The 14,561-nt window shown below is 43.4% G+C and overlaps 1 protein-coding gene across 1 annotated transcript in view; it reads left to right on the top strand.

Moving 5' to 3' along the window:
• Positions 1-1,792: 1,792 nt before the first annotated feature.
• The window catches only part of PCSK5 (proprotein convertase subtilisin/kexin type 5), a 491,368-nt gene continuing 478,599 nt past the window's right edge, over positions 1,793-14,561 (top strand). Inside the window, exon 1 of the mRNA XM_015409257.1 lies at positions 1,793-1,996. Coding sequence (XP_015264743.1) covers positions 1,793-1,996 — 204 coding nt within the window. The remainder of the gene's footprint in view (positions 1,997-14,561) is intronic.

Raw genomic sequence — 14,561 nt, 5'->3', positions numbered from 1 at the left:
TCTGATAGCTTTATGGAACAGGACTTTTGCGTGGTGGCACCATGCTTTGGACTACTCTGTTCTATATTGTAGCAGGTAAGGCTGAGTTATGGGTTGAGTAGCAGTTTTTTAATCCAATGTTGTTTTTCTGATTTTAGCTGCTTATATTTGATGTTTGCTTTTTATGTCTTATACATATCAGATTGTATCTTGTAAGATCTAAGGAGCCTGTAAGGTCATAAAGTAGAATAAAAGGGGAAAAACCCACCCTTTTTGTCAATCCTAAAATTAAGGTCATGGTAATATATAGCTGATATTTTTTTGAAAGGCCCAGTAGGTAGGCCTTTGAAACATCATTCCTATCTATTCTGCCCTCTCAGTATCTCTTAGTATTTTTGTTTCTTGATACTTTTGTTTGTTTGTTGCAATGCAATAGTATATGGAGTTGTCATTTACCTGTTTCTTTTGCATTTACAGGGAGCTTGCAAGCACTTTTCAAATCCTAGTAGTGATGATAAACACATTTTAAATACCATGTAATTTTATTTTTACCGCAACAGACAAACATGACTACCTGTCTGGTTTGATTTGTTATTGTTTGCTGACATTCCAAAGCACATCCATTCTGATTAGTGATGAAGAAAGACTGACCATTGCTTGTCATTCTGGTGTTTTGTTGAGCGCTTTTGTACCAAGTACAAAGTTTAGTCTGCAAAACCTGCACTAAGACTGTGACATGTTACATACAAGGCTTCCTCCATGAGTTTATCAGCAGCATCTTGTTCTGTTCTTCTCCCTCTTTTTTTGTTTGTTTAACATATAGCCAGAGAAAGAGCTCTGTGAAATCTGAAAGCTAGCTTGCTACTTTTGTGACTTTCACTTAGCCCCAGTATGTCATCATATTAGTCCCGATGTGTGGATTTGGTTTTGTTTTCTAATGGAGAGACTGCCAACACGGCTATTAATGTTTTTTAAACGTTCGCTCTCTGCTGCAGTTTTTTTTTAGAAGATCTGTCTGAAAAGTCGACTTTGCGTAAATCAAAGCGAACTTAAAACTGTCGGAATCTGGAAGCGCTAGGACCAGGCGTGCTCCGGGAGACCGCTGGCATTGGGCGGGAGGGGAGTTGCGAGGCTCGTCCATGCAGAGAAGGCTGCCGCCGCTGCCATTTCCACTCACACACTCCGCAGCTTACGGAAGGCGGGGCGGGGGGAGCGAGCGCGAGCGGGCGCGAGAGAGGGAGGTTACGGAGCATGACTGAACGGAGGCGCCTGGCTGCCAACACTCACACACTGCCTGCTGCTTCTGCTGCCGCTTCGGCTCTGGGCAAGTGAGGAGAGCGGGCAGAGGGGGAAGAAAAGGCGGAGGGCAACTCGGGCTCGGAAAGCCAGAGGGAAGCAAGCCAGAGAGACACTGACCTCCCCGCCGCCCCGGGTCCCCGCTCGCTTCTCCCGGAGGCTCTCCGGAGCAAGGCAAGAGGCTGGAGAAAGTGTGAGCGGGCGGGGGAGAGAGAGAGAGAGAGAGAGGCTCTGAAGTTTTCGCGCCTGGAAGGGCGCTGGGCAGCGCGGCGTTCCTCCGCTAAGCCCCCTCAGGAGGGTCGGCGCTCTCTTCCCGGCTGCTTCGAGTGGCCTTCTGGGGGGAACTTTGGAGAGACTTGTGGCTGGCTGCCGCTGCTGCTGGAGGTGCTGCCCGGAGGTGAGCAGCGCCTCGGGGAAGTCGCGAAGGGAACTGCGAGGAGAAGTTTGTTGCCAAGAACAGACCGCGGCTCGGGGGCTCTTGTACTCGCTGGTGCCGCTGTGGCAAGGAGCAGAGAAGATGGGCTGGAGCGGCGGCGGCGGCGGCTGCCGGGGAGTCCGGAGCGGAGGGGACCTGCTGTGCCTGCTCACCCTCTGGCTGGGCTTTTTGCTGCCCGCCTGCAGGACTCGCGTGTACACCAACCACTGGGCGGTGAGGATAAGTGGCGGACTCCCAGAAGCCGACAGGATAGCTAGCAAGTACGGCTACATCAATATAGGACAGGTAACCCTCCGGCGGCGGCGGCGGCGGCAGCAGGCCACGCGCTCTCTCGGCCACTTCGAACGGCGGGCAGGCGAAGCAGTGTGTTTGTGGGGTCGAGGGAGGAGGAGGCGGCGGCGGGGTGTCCCCTCCACTCCCCCCGCGTCGCCTCCAGTCACGAAGGTCACGGAAGCCGGGAGGGAGCGCGCGCCGCGGGGGCGCCTCAGAGGGCAGGTAAAGGGCTGCCTCTCGCGCGCGCTCTCCGCGGCTCCCTTGGAAAAACGGATTTTAAACCAGGCAGACACGGCTGGAGTACAGAGATAGGTCCTGTAGTTAAAAGAGTGTGGACGGTGAGGAAGAGACGCTTGAAGGAGCTGGTGGCCATTTGGCTGCGTTTAAAGGGGGGGGGGTCGTGTCGGAAGGTAGCTCTGGGGAGGAAGGATTCGGTGACGAGGTGACTGGTCAAAGACTGAGGGAGCCACTTCTCTGGAATACACAGGGCAAGGTGCAAAAAGGGGGGACTCAGAGATGATTTTGCATTCCCTGCTCAAAGTTTCTCGAAGGAGAAATCCCTTACTGGTATTCAAGCCTACCTGGAAGACAGACTACTAAAGTTGGATGCGGTCCCCCCCCCATCCGTATTCCAGAAACAAGTCACCTTCACTCAGCACATGCTCAGAAGCACGGTGCACTGGGTTATTGCTTCACATTATTCCACAGCTGAACACTAGCACTATAAAAAGGTTCTGGGGCTGAGCCATAAAGAGTTCTGCCTCCGTCTGAATCCTGTTTCCCCTCGCTCTAGTTTTCACTCCTTTCTTGCAGTCTTTGCCCTAATGGTGCTTACCAAAGAAATGTTAATAGGGTTGCTTAAGCAGGATCTAAAGGAACAGATTTCATCTTGGCTTCAAGTCCAGAAATAAGGAATGATAGTGTCTGTGGAAACAGTCAATCCTGTTTTCAGTTTATGTTCCCTTGTTGATCATAAAAGATGGTCCTCACGTGCAAAGCTGGAAAGGAACTGAGAGCGTCCAGGGAATAAAGGCACATTGCACTTTCAACCAGGTGGATTTCCCGGCTGCCCTTGGAATTCTGCCCCTCTGGCTGGGGCTGGGGCTCCCTGTCTTGAGTCAGAAAGCAGGAATTTGATGCATCTGCTCTGATGTTTGCTTTGCTTCTCTCTGGGTTTGCACTTAGTTGGCTTTTAGGATTGTGGTGCTTGATTACAGAGGACACAAAGTTTGTATGTGTAGGCATAATTAAAAGTCAATGTGTTGTCAGTTTACAATCTGGGCTAAGCTAAACCATATATCTAAAAGTACAAATATTTATGAAGGTGTACACATGTTAAAACTTTCCTGATTAAAAATTACTTTGTCTAAGATCAGACTATAAAAGCTTATCCACTATACATACATCTGATGGGTAAATACTTTACAACTGAAGACCATACGCGTTTCGGCCCCTAAGGGCCTTCCTCAGTGGTCACTATTATCTATATATTCTAGACACACATTCAAAGACCTGTTACAGAATTTTAGTACACATATAATTAAACCGGATGTTGTTTCCATGTATACTTATAATTGGACTCCTGGTATTAGTGATGGGCCATAGGTATAGCCGTATCACCTCCACAACTTATTCTGGTAACAGCAATTTTGTAGGTCTGAATTTTCACCTTGATGGAGGGACACACATTCAGATAGTGTGGATAAGCTTTTATAGTCTTAGACAAAGTAATTTTTAATCAGGAAAGTTTTAACATGTGTACACCTTAATACACCTTAATAAATATTTAGCTTAGCCCTTTTTGGTTCGTAGTCATATCCTGGGTTGAGTCCCCCCCCCCTTTTCCAGTTTACAATCTGGACCTTCTTCACCTCCCAGACTCTCCCTTGCTTTTTGTGCAATGAACTTTGAGCTCAACAAATGGAAATCAAATCTTCAACAAGCAGATGGTGTGTGTCCCTCTGCATACAGGGTCCAAGATTTTGCCTGGGCTTCTGCCAGTATAACAGAAAAGGAGGCAGGATTTAATTTGTGCCAAAGTTCATCTGGGCTGAGCCGCAGAATTTTTCTGTGCTAAGATGGGGCTCAGGAATATGTGAAGGAATAATAAGTAGGAATCCCTGTGAACATGAACAAGACAGCCTTTCTCATATCATAGGGTTATGTGAGCCTCCCCCACTTATCTGTGACTAGGCAATAAGACCTCTGTATCTGAGAATGAGTCTTTCCAAACATACTAGAGTTCCAATCCTTTTTATATATAAAATTCTTGGAGTGCCTATGTTACCCCCTGCCCCCATTTACTATCTAAAGGGTTAAATTGGGAACGCTACAGAGGTTACTTTGCATGCCACTGTATGGTATCCTGTCCACTGGTGGTTTTTGTCTGATAACAATGGAGGTAGAAGCATAGTTTTGCAGATGAAATGTTCTGAGTCTGTCAGAGGTATTTTTAATAGCATGACATTTCTTTGTCCAGGGGTCTTAGGGGTGTTCTTTTTAAAAGTTTCTTAAATTCAATTCAATTTTTGTTTACTATCACTTAATTGTATAGAATAGATTTCTTTAATGTATGTAGGAAATATATTTGGAAATGTAAAAACTTGGTTTAAATTTAAATGGAATTGTTGGCATTGATTTCTATCAAACTAGTTAGGAAACACCTGGAATCTACAGAATCCTCAGATGTTTAGTTAACAAACACCTGGAATTCATTGGATCCAAAGCCTATCAGTGAGAAAATACTTGGAACTAGGCAGGTCCAAGCACTCCCTAAGGAAATAACTACTGGATCTAGTCACACTTAGAAAACACTCAGCTGCTGCATAAATGCACACAAGAGGGAGAAACAATCACAGGATTCCGATTTCTAACTTATTCTCTGTGATAGCACATCACACATTTCATGGCACTTAGCCCTCTGAGGTGTGAAGCATGTTACCTAATGCAGAGAACAGCACAGCCTTTTGCATTTATTCTTTATGACTCCAGCACAGGATGGTGTTCTCTTCTGTTTAACACATTTTATTACACTAATTAAAACAGTTTAGGTTGCAAGCTTTAACCTATACAGTACAGTCCTTTATTTGATGTAGTAGGAATCCCCAAAATACAGCTGCACTATCATACAGTTTCCTCTCAGTTCTTCAGATCAAAGGACAGTAACACTTGTCTAGTTGTTATTTGTGCCATAAATTAGTTCACACATACTGTATGATTACAGTGAATGTTTCAAAAACTGCTTATAATAGTCCCTAGTATGAAGAGCTTGCTTCATCTTTTATGGAAATATGATGTTAGTGCATAAGTACTGTAAAACTATTAACATCATAGAAGTTTATTTCTGCCACTGAAGCTGTATACACTGTAAAAACACAAGGAAGAATGATTTATGGCCACTTTGTAGTAGCAGTAGTTGTTCTTGGTCAAATTACTTGATCAAATGACTTGGTCAAATAACTGAAGTAGCCAGTACCAGTGGACACAGAAGTGCTGCTACTCACTTTGACTATAAAGGCTTAAGTTGGGTAGCCATGTTAGTCTGTAAAAGCAGAACAAAATTTGAGTGCAGTAGTACCTTAAAAACCAAAAAAATGTTCCAGAATATAAACTTTCATGAGTCTAAGCTCACAAACTGAGCTTTGACACATGAAAGCATATAGTCTGAAAAGTTTTGTTGGTATTTAAGGTACTACTGGTCTTGACTATAAATATCGCTGTGCCCTAATATCCACAGTACTAAACTTATTTGGCTGTGTGGGACATACAATGGTATGTATTGCTCACTCTAACTTCTGTTTTCACATTTGAGACATGGTTATTTGAGCAAAAGTTTTTAAAAATCCTTTCCTTATGTGAAGAAACTGAATTAAAGATTTGCAGAGTTATAATTCCCACATATTTGGCAGCTATACATATTTTACTGATGTTATTGTATATTCTAGGGACACAAAGTACTTGTACAGCAATGAACGCATGTCACAGAATGCTTGTATATAATAACCATGAAATGTGCACCTCACCTGTGGTGTTATAATACTGGTTAAGGCTGAGAGTATAACTATTAGATGATGGGGAAAAAGATAAACAAAAAGGCAAAGTTGATAAATAGAATAAATATTAAGGTACTATGCAAATGCTATATGCATTTATTCCATTTTGTACATAGTCATGGGTTATTGTGAGCAATACTACAGTTTAAGAATTCTGTATATGTGATTATATGGAGTTAGTATATGCTTTATTGTGTTGTTATCAGACCTGAAATACAAAAAGCATTTCATGGTCATACAAGAAAATGTTCATACGTGTACTTATTTTGAATGTCAAGACTGTCGATAGTTGTTTTTCCCTACCATAGAGAGAGCCCTTATATTTGTTTAGTTCCAGTAATACCTTTCAAAAATGAGAAATACAAGTTGAATAAGGTCATATATTTTATGGAACCAGCAGTCACAGGTATAGGAGTATGCATGCAAGTGTTAATAGTAGTAATAATAGTGAACAAAACTGGTTAATGTACCTTGCTGTTCTTTCTCACTTGAAAGACATGGTATGAATTTTACTTTATAAACATATCATATATTGTAGTGGAAGGTTACAGATTACTGCCATTGCCATGACCTAAGAACTCAAAGTTCACTTGTTGTTCTTTGTATTCCATAAGAGAGCAAATACTAACTTTTAAAGGCTTTGTTTTCTTTTAGGATAAAGAGTAAGAGGTCATAAGGGGAGTGGTGGTGAATGGGCTCCCATGGGTAACAGGCTATTTTTCATAATCCTTTTTCTACACGAGTTTGTACGCGATCCTAAATGTTATATAATTTCACCCATGTGATAAACATTGTGACATCATACTAAACATACCACATGCTGTATTTAGCATTTTGAACTCTTAGTTTCTGATCAGAAATGCTGATATTATTGTCCACTGTATAGATGTTTCTGCAGATCATATATGGGAAAAATGTATCTACATCAGTTTTTCTCTTGACAAGCTACCTTTTAATTCTGCTTCATTAAGGTTATTGTTCAGTTTGAAAGTTTACTTAATCCTATCCAAACAAAGGAGGCCCGCTGTCACTCTAAAATTTTGTGAGTGTCTTATTCTATAGGATCAACTCAGCCACAAAACTGTGTAACAACGTGAAGATTCATCTTCTTGGAATTTTCTTTCCTGTAACATATACAGTGCCTTCTTTCTCTGCATTGTGAGCAGGACTCTGTGTTTCAAATGGCATTTTATCATATTCATTCCTGTTTTCCACAACATTTATTTTTACAATCTGGATCAATCTTTTCTGCCCCTTTAATCCATATATTCCAGTTTTTTCTCAGTAAGGAAAAATGGGCACTATAACTACTTTACTATATGTCAAACATTGTATACTATGTGTTTTAAAGTAACAAGGGCAATGGTGCAGTGTGCAAAGTAATATTAAATGCAAAGATGCTTAACCTATGCAGCTAAAAAAAAAGCTCATAAAGAATATATGTGGATCATAAAGAACAGAGATTAAAAAGGAGTATCATGATAGACAACTTAAAAACTGATAAATAGGAAAGAATTAGTAGGCACATAGATGAACAAAACCTATTGAGGCAGACTCAGCACGGTTTCTGTAAGGGAAGATCTTGTCTCACTAACCTGTTAGTGTTCTTTGAGGGGGTGAACAAACATGTGGACAAGGGGGATCCAATAGATATTATTTACCTTGACTTCCAGAAAGCTTTTGATAAAGTTCCTCATCAAAGGCTCCTAAGTAAGCTCAAAAATCATGGGATAGAAGGACAAGTCCTTTTATGGATCAAAAACTGGCTAGTTCATAGAAAACAGAGAGTGAGTGTAGGTGGGCAATTTTCTCAGTGGAGGGTGGTAAGCAGTGGGGTACCGCAGGGATCAGTACTTGGTCCACTGCTTTTTAACTTGTTCATTAATGATTTGGAGATGGGAGTAAGCAGTGAAGTGGCTAAATTTGCGGATGATACAAAGTTGTTCAGGGTGGTGAAAACCAGTGAGGATTGTGAGGCACTCCAAGGGGATCTGTCAAGGATGGGCGAGTGGGCGTCAACATGGCAAATGGGGTTCAATGTGGCCAAGTGCAAGGTGATGCACATTGGAGCCAAAAATCCTAAATATAAATACACATTGATGGGGTCTGAACTGGCAGAGACTGATCAAGAGAGAGATCTTGGAGTTGTAGTGGATAACTCACTGAAAGTGTCGAGACAGTGTGTGACTGCAATAAAGAAGGCCAATGCTATGCTGGGGATTATTAGGAAGGGTATTGAAAACAGATCAGCCAATATAATAATGCCCCTATATAACCTCATGGTGCGACCTCATTTGGAATACTGTGTGCAGTTCTGGTCACCACACCTTAAAAAGGATATTATAGCTTTGGAAAAAGTGCAGAAAAGGGCAACTCGAATGATAAAAGGGTTGGAACACTTTCCCTATGAGGAAAGGTTAAAGCGCTTAGGGCTCTTTAGCTTGGAGAAATGACGACTGAGGGGTGACATGATCAAGGTTTATAAGATTATGCATGGGATAGAGCAGGTAGGGCAAGAGGTACTTTTCTCCCTTTCTCACAATACAAGAACTCGTGGGCACTCCATGAAACTGGTGAGCGGTCGGGTTAGAATGGATAAAAGGAAGTACTTCTTCACCCAAAGAGTGATTAACACATGAAATTCACTGCCACAGGAAGTGGTGGCGGCTACAAGCATGGACGGCTTCAAAAGGGAATTAGATAAGCATATGGAGCAGAGGTCCATCAGTGGCTATTAACCACAAGGTATAGATAGGGGCTCTGGGGCAAGTGATGCTCTGTCTTCTTGGTGCTGGGGGGGGTCAACAGTGGGAGGGCTTCTAATGTCCTGGCCCCACTGGTGGACCTCCTGATGGCACCTGGTATTTTTGGCCACTGTGTGACACAGAGTGTTGGACTGGATGGACTTTTGGCTTGATCCAACATTGGCTTATGTTCTTATGAGTAGGATTATATTTAATGTACAATTTTCAAAAAGTGAAAATTTGTGGTTCAGTAATAGGAGTCATATCCCCCCCCCCCAATGGCTGATAGGGATACAGACAAGGAATAGAATGTTGTTTTGCAGATATGCGAAGTAGTCCAGCACCATTAGTATAATGTTATAGAGTCATTTATGTTCAGCGTAACTGTGGTTTATAAATAACTAGTAGAAACTGGCTATTTGCAGGGGTTCCACTCCTGGGATCTCCACAAAAGGTGAAGTCCAGAAATATCGGAAGGCAGGGTGTCAACTGCCTCCAAGTGGTGACTACAAGTCCAAAACACCCCTGGAAAGGGCCTCAGCCCTTTATGAAGGCTGTGATGCTCTGTCTTCTTGGTGCTGGGGGGGGGGTCAACAGTGGGAGGGCTTCTAATGTCCTGGCCCCACTGGTGGACCTCCTGATGGCACCTGGTATTTCTGGCCACTGTGTGACACAGAGTGTTGGACTAGATGGGCCTTTGGCCTGATCCAACATTTGGCATCTCTCATGTTCTTATGTTAAGGGAGGCCCAGTTCAGGCAAGTTGCATGTGGTGCTCGACTAGGCTGTAGCACTGCTTATCAAGTCACACAGCAGTAACCATTTCACCTGCCCAGCCTGGACAAGTTGCATGGCAATGCTGCAGCTGGGCATAGCATGTGAGATGCCTGGCTGGGTAGGCGAGGTGGGTGCTATTGCACAAGATGCCAGACTGAGCAGGTGAGGTGAGCACTGCGCAGTCCTCCCTCCTCTTTCCATGCATAGATACAGTACTGGCAAACCAGTGCTTGTGTGGAGGCAGGGTGGCAGGGAGGCAGGCTCATGTGCTCATGTCTGCTCTCTCCCAGCATCCAGAGAGGTTATGTGCTCATAACTTGCTACATTTCAGTGTCTCAGTATTGGGCCTTGGAAAACCTAAAGTAAGGAAAAACTGTAAAATATCATGTTTAGGTCATGATAGAGGCTTACAAAATTGTGTGTGGGATAGAGAGAATGGACAAAGAGATCTTTTTATTCCTCTCCCCAAATACTAGAATTCAGGGACACCCAGGCTGTGATCAGATGTGCAGTTTGATCCATTGCCATCGCTGTTCCCTTCCGGATTTAAAATGTATGATCAGACAGCAACATCTGTCTGTTGTGCCCCAGTCGTCTGCATCCCCCCCCCAAATTATGGCGTGTTTCTTTGATACCCGTGAAAGTCTGGTCCTTATGGGCTGAGCTGGTTTTAAATTGTATTTCCTGTTGTCTGATTGCTCTGTTGCGCACCCAAGGTCTAGCTGTTCCCAGCCACCATTTTTTTTATTAGTTACGATGTGCGCATGCACCTCTCTCTCTCCATCCCACAGGGGCTTCTCAAAACTGTGTTTTCTTTATAAAAACCGTTAAAGAAAGACACCTCTGTACTTCAGCTTTTTTCTGTGCTTCGGGGAAAGGTATAATTGAAAAGAGTAGAGAGAGAGGACAGCAGTGAACTACATATCCCAGCAGGCTCATCAGTGCTCGTGCGCATGCTCAAAGAACAAACTTTTATAAAAATGGCCAACGGCCCCATGAACTACATATCCCAGCAGGCTCATCAGTACTTGTGCACATGCTCAAAGGACAAACTAAAAAGAAAAAAGGCTGACGGTTTCACTCCCTCGCTTCTGCATCCGATCGTTCAAGGACAGGGTGAAAGCGTTTGAAGAATGCTAACAGGATGAGTCTGATCACAATTCTCTGTTACAAAAAACTCTGGATCAATGAGAGATGGGGCCACACCAGATCAAACTGCACGTCTGACTGCAGCTGAACCTCCACAATGAGAGGCAGTAAACTTCTGAATATCAGTGTGTGGCAGACTACCCAGCAATGAACTTCATGGCAGGGCAGGTCCTTTGGCCCAGCAGCAAGGCTTACTTAAGTGGAGCGGGGTGGGATCAGGGGCAGGAAAATGCGGTCAGGATAGCCTCAGCAGCAGTCTGCCCCAGGGAAGCTCAAAAGGTGTGGAGGCAATGAGCAAGCTTGGGTGGGAGAACAATGACTCTCTGGGCCTAGGTGGGTTAAGGCAGGGCATGGCTATGGATAGCAAGGAACAGAGAAGAGGAGGGTGGTGTTTAGCTCAAGGGCCAGGTATGAAGCTGTGTGTGTGTAAGGTCCCATCAAGACAAGCGATTAAGCAGAGGTGATTTGTCATTGTGTCCCTCTGCAAAGGCTTCCTTGGTGGTCTCCCATCCAAGTACTAACCCTGTTTAGGTTCCGAGATCTGACAAGATTGGGCTGTACTGTACCATTCTGCATCCAGTGTGAAGCTGGGAATGTAAAAATGGAGAAATGAGGCTGGCTGGAGAAGAAGAGGGAAGAAGGAGGCAGGTTGCCGTGTCATGGCTTTTCTGTGAAATGCACTGTAACCCTGAGATGGGTGAAGTGTGGACTGGTGAATAAAGTAACCTGCATAAAAAAATAGGGACTGGGCTGGTGATTTCAAAAGCTCATGGACTACAGGCATGGTGTTCACCTGCCCTAGAGAGCAGTACGGAGTGCTAGGTGGCATCATCAGGAGTAGGCCTCTAAGTGTTTTTGCTGACCCCCAAGGTAACTGGTTGGCTACTGTGTGAGACAGGATGCTGGACTAGATAGACCACTTCTCTGATCCAGAGGGGCTCTTCTTATTTTCTCAATACAATTAAGGGTACAAAAGAATACACTGATAGAAGAATATGGTAGATATTGACAGATAAATTGACAGATAACCAGTTAGAAGTGCAGCACTAACTAGTGCTAGCCATATATCCTGCATATCCCGTAGGTATTTTGGATTGTGATAATATAGTCAGGTAAGTTTTAAAAAATCTTCCATCTTATTGTGTCTTTGGTTGTTATGTGTGTTTATTTTATTTTGATGTTTCTTGTGTCTTTAAAGACAAGGTAATTGTACTGAAGTTTGGAGAAGCTTTTCATTGTGTAACATTCATAGGAGACAATGCCCCTCCCCCCAAAGGAAACTTGAGCTTTGAAGGGCTATGGCATGTTAATGTATTACAAAGAGACACTGACTGCCAGATGTCTTATTTAAAAGAGACTTCTCATTGACATTCAATAACCTTTTACTCTTTACAGTCAGTGATAGTTTTGAAATACACATTTTAACATGATGAAGCTTCAGTTCAAGGGCCCAAAGGGACAGAGAACTACAGATAAGAAAGCATGAAGAAATTCTTCAGAACAGATGACTAAGAATGATTTTTTTGGAAGAAATTCTTAGAACGGATGACTGGGGGGGGGCAGTCTTTTTACAAACTAGGAACATCTTGATAACAGTAGTGATTTAATACTGAGAGAAACTAAACTGAGCTAGAGCAGCTACATTTGAATCCAGTAGCACCTTGGAGACAGTATTTTTTCTGAGGTGAGTTAGTATGAGCTAGCTCACAGTTTTTTAGCCTCCAGCTCACACATTTCTGTCTTGGCTCAGGAAGGATGGCTCCAGAGCAAACTAATTTATGCAGTAGCCAAGCCTTTCACTGACAACTTTAATGCCAGTAGCTCACAAAGTAGAATTTTTGCTCATAAGACTCCACAGCTTAGAGGGAGCATTGCTTGGAGACCAACAAGATTTTTGGGGTATGCCCTGATCTGGATAGCCCAGGCAAGCCCAATCTAGTCAGGTCTCAGAAGCTAAGCAGGGCTGACCCTGGCAAGTACTTGGAAGGGCAATCTGCAAGGAATACCAGGGCCGGGATGCAGAGGCAGGTAATATCGAAGCCACCTCTCTGAAATGTCCTAGCCCCACTTGGGGTTGGCAGAAGTCACTGTGACTTCCAGGTTCACAAGCACATATACGCACACACACAGAAATACTCACCAAAACCAAAGATTTTAGGAGTATAAACTTTTGAGAGTTAAAGCTGCCTTTATCAGACAAAGAGAGCTTTGATTCTCAAAAAGGTTATACCTCAAAAATACTTCGAAAAAGGGACCCCATTATACTTAGCAGTGATCTCCCATGAGTTGCACAATGAAGAAGAGAATGAATTATGTTCTTGATTTTAAAATGTGCTTCAGGACTTGTAGATGTGCAGAAGAGGGAATGCTTTTTCCTAAATGAAGTCTGTATGTAGACTTTCATACCTTCAGGGCTGGCTATGAAAGAGCCCTCCTTTGGTCTTGTCTATTAGAAGATACCTTGTAGTAATCAAAAATACAGGCTACAACTAACATAAGGGAATTTTTCATTTGATGGAATATTTGACAATGGTCAAAGAATAGTCAATTGACCCATCATTTGGTGGTCTTGATATGTCAGTTCAGTGTTATTCCCTAAATGGATTTGTATGAGATAGGATATTTTAGAAGTTTGTTGTGCCCATGTTGAATGCTGTAAGGCATTATGAGCCAAAAGATTTGATTTAAACAGTCTTTGTAACAACAGATAACATGTGGGCTTATTTGTAGGTAAAATATCCTTTATTAAATATACTGTAGGACTTTCTCCTCTGCTTTTTAACAAACAGATAAATGCTAAGGCTGGGTGTGAAACTCTGGGGTTTAATTAATGTGAATAATTACCAGCATTTATTGAAAATTATCTGGTGTGGTTTGTAATTTATTTTGCAAATTATAAAAGTAGGTATGTACTGTTATATTATTAATGAAGAGTTGTCGGATGATGCATCAATGGAAAGAGATAGAAATAGCTTTTCTGTAAACCCCATTAATGCCCCAGGAATAAGAGAGGCCCTGGGAGGGAAAGCAGGAACAGAAAAATGAACACATATTTCAGGAACGTGGGCAAGGCCCTTGCCTGGTAGGGCTTGTGTTTGGCAGGTGGTTCCTACTTGGAAGTAAACATGGCTGCTTTGGTTGATGGTATGCGGAGGAAGGCAATTAGGGGTGTGCAAAAAAAAATTCGGCCCAATTCGGATTCGTACAAATCAGGCAGGATCAATTTCGGCCGCCGAATAACCCCTGAATGTCAATTTCGGCAGTATGAGCCGATTTGGGAGTCATTCGGCCAGCTGAATGTCAATTTCGGCCCCTTCCATCTAAGCGTCGGCTTGTTCGGGCACCTCGCAGCCGCGGAGCACCCGAGCAAGCCATGGAAAGGAAGAAGAAGAAGAGGAGGAGGAGATTGGATCTATACCCCGCCCTTTACAGCCCAAATGTGTCTCAGAACGGCTTACAAATGCCTTTCCCTTCCCCTCCCCATAACAGACACCCTGTGTGGTAGGTAGGGCTGAGAGAGCTCTTGACAGAAACTGCTATTTTTCAAGGACAGCTCTTAATCAGAACTACGGCTTGCCCAAGGTCATCCAGCCAGGTGCAAGTGGAGGAGTGGGGAATCATACCCGGTTCTCCCAGATTAGAGTCCGCGCACTTAACCACTACACTACACTACACCAAACTGATTTAAACCCCCTTCCCTTATGGCAAACCACTTCTGATAGTTTCTTGCCTTGAAAATCCTAAATTGGCTGTGACAACAGCTCTATACACATACACACACACACACACACACACACACACACACAATTGAGAATGTGGCTCTCGATGAACCGCAAGTTGAGTACTGCTCTATTAG

Source organism: Gekko japonicus, unplaced genomic scaffold, assembly GCF_001447785.1.
Source record: "Gekko japonicus isolate JY-2015 unplaced genomic scaffold, Gekko_japonicus_V1.1 scaffold325, whole genome shotgun sequence".
Classification (NCBI taxonomy): domain Eukaryota; kingdom Metazoa; phylum Chordata; class Lepidosauria; order Squamata; family Gekkonidae; genus Gekko; species Gekko japonicus.
Note: the sequence above shows the minus strand (reverse complement) of the source record. Positions and strands in the feature narration are given on the sequence as shown.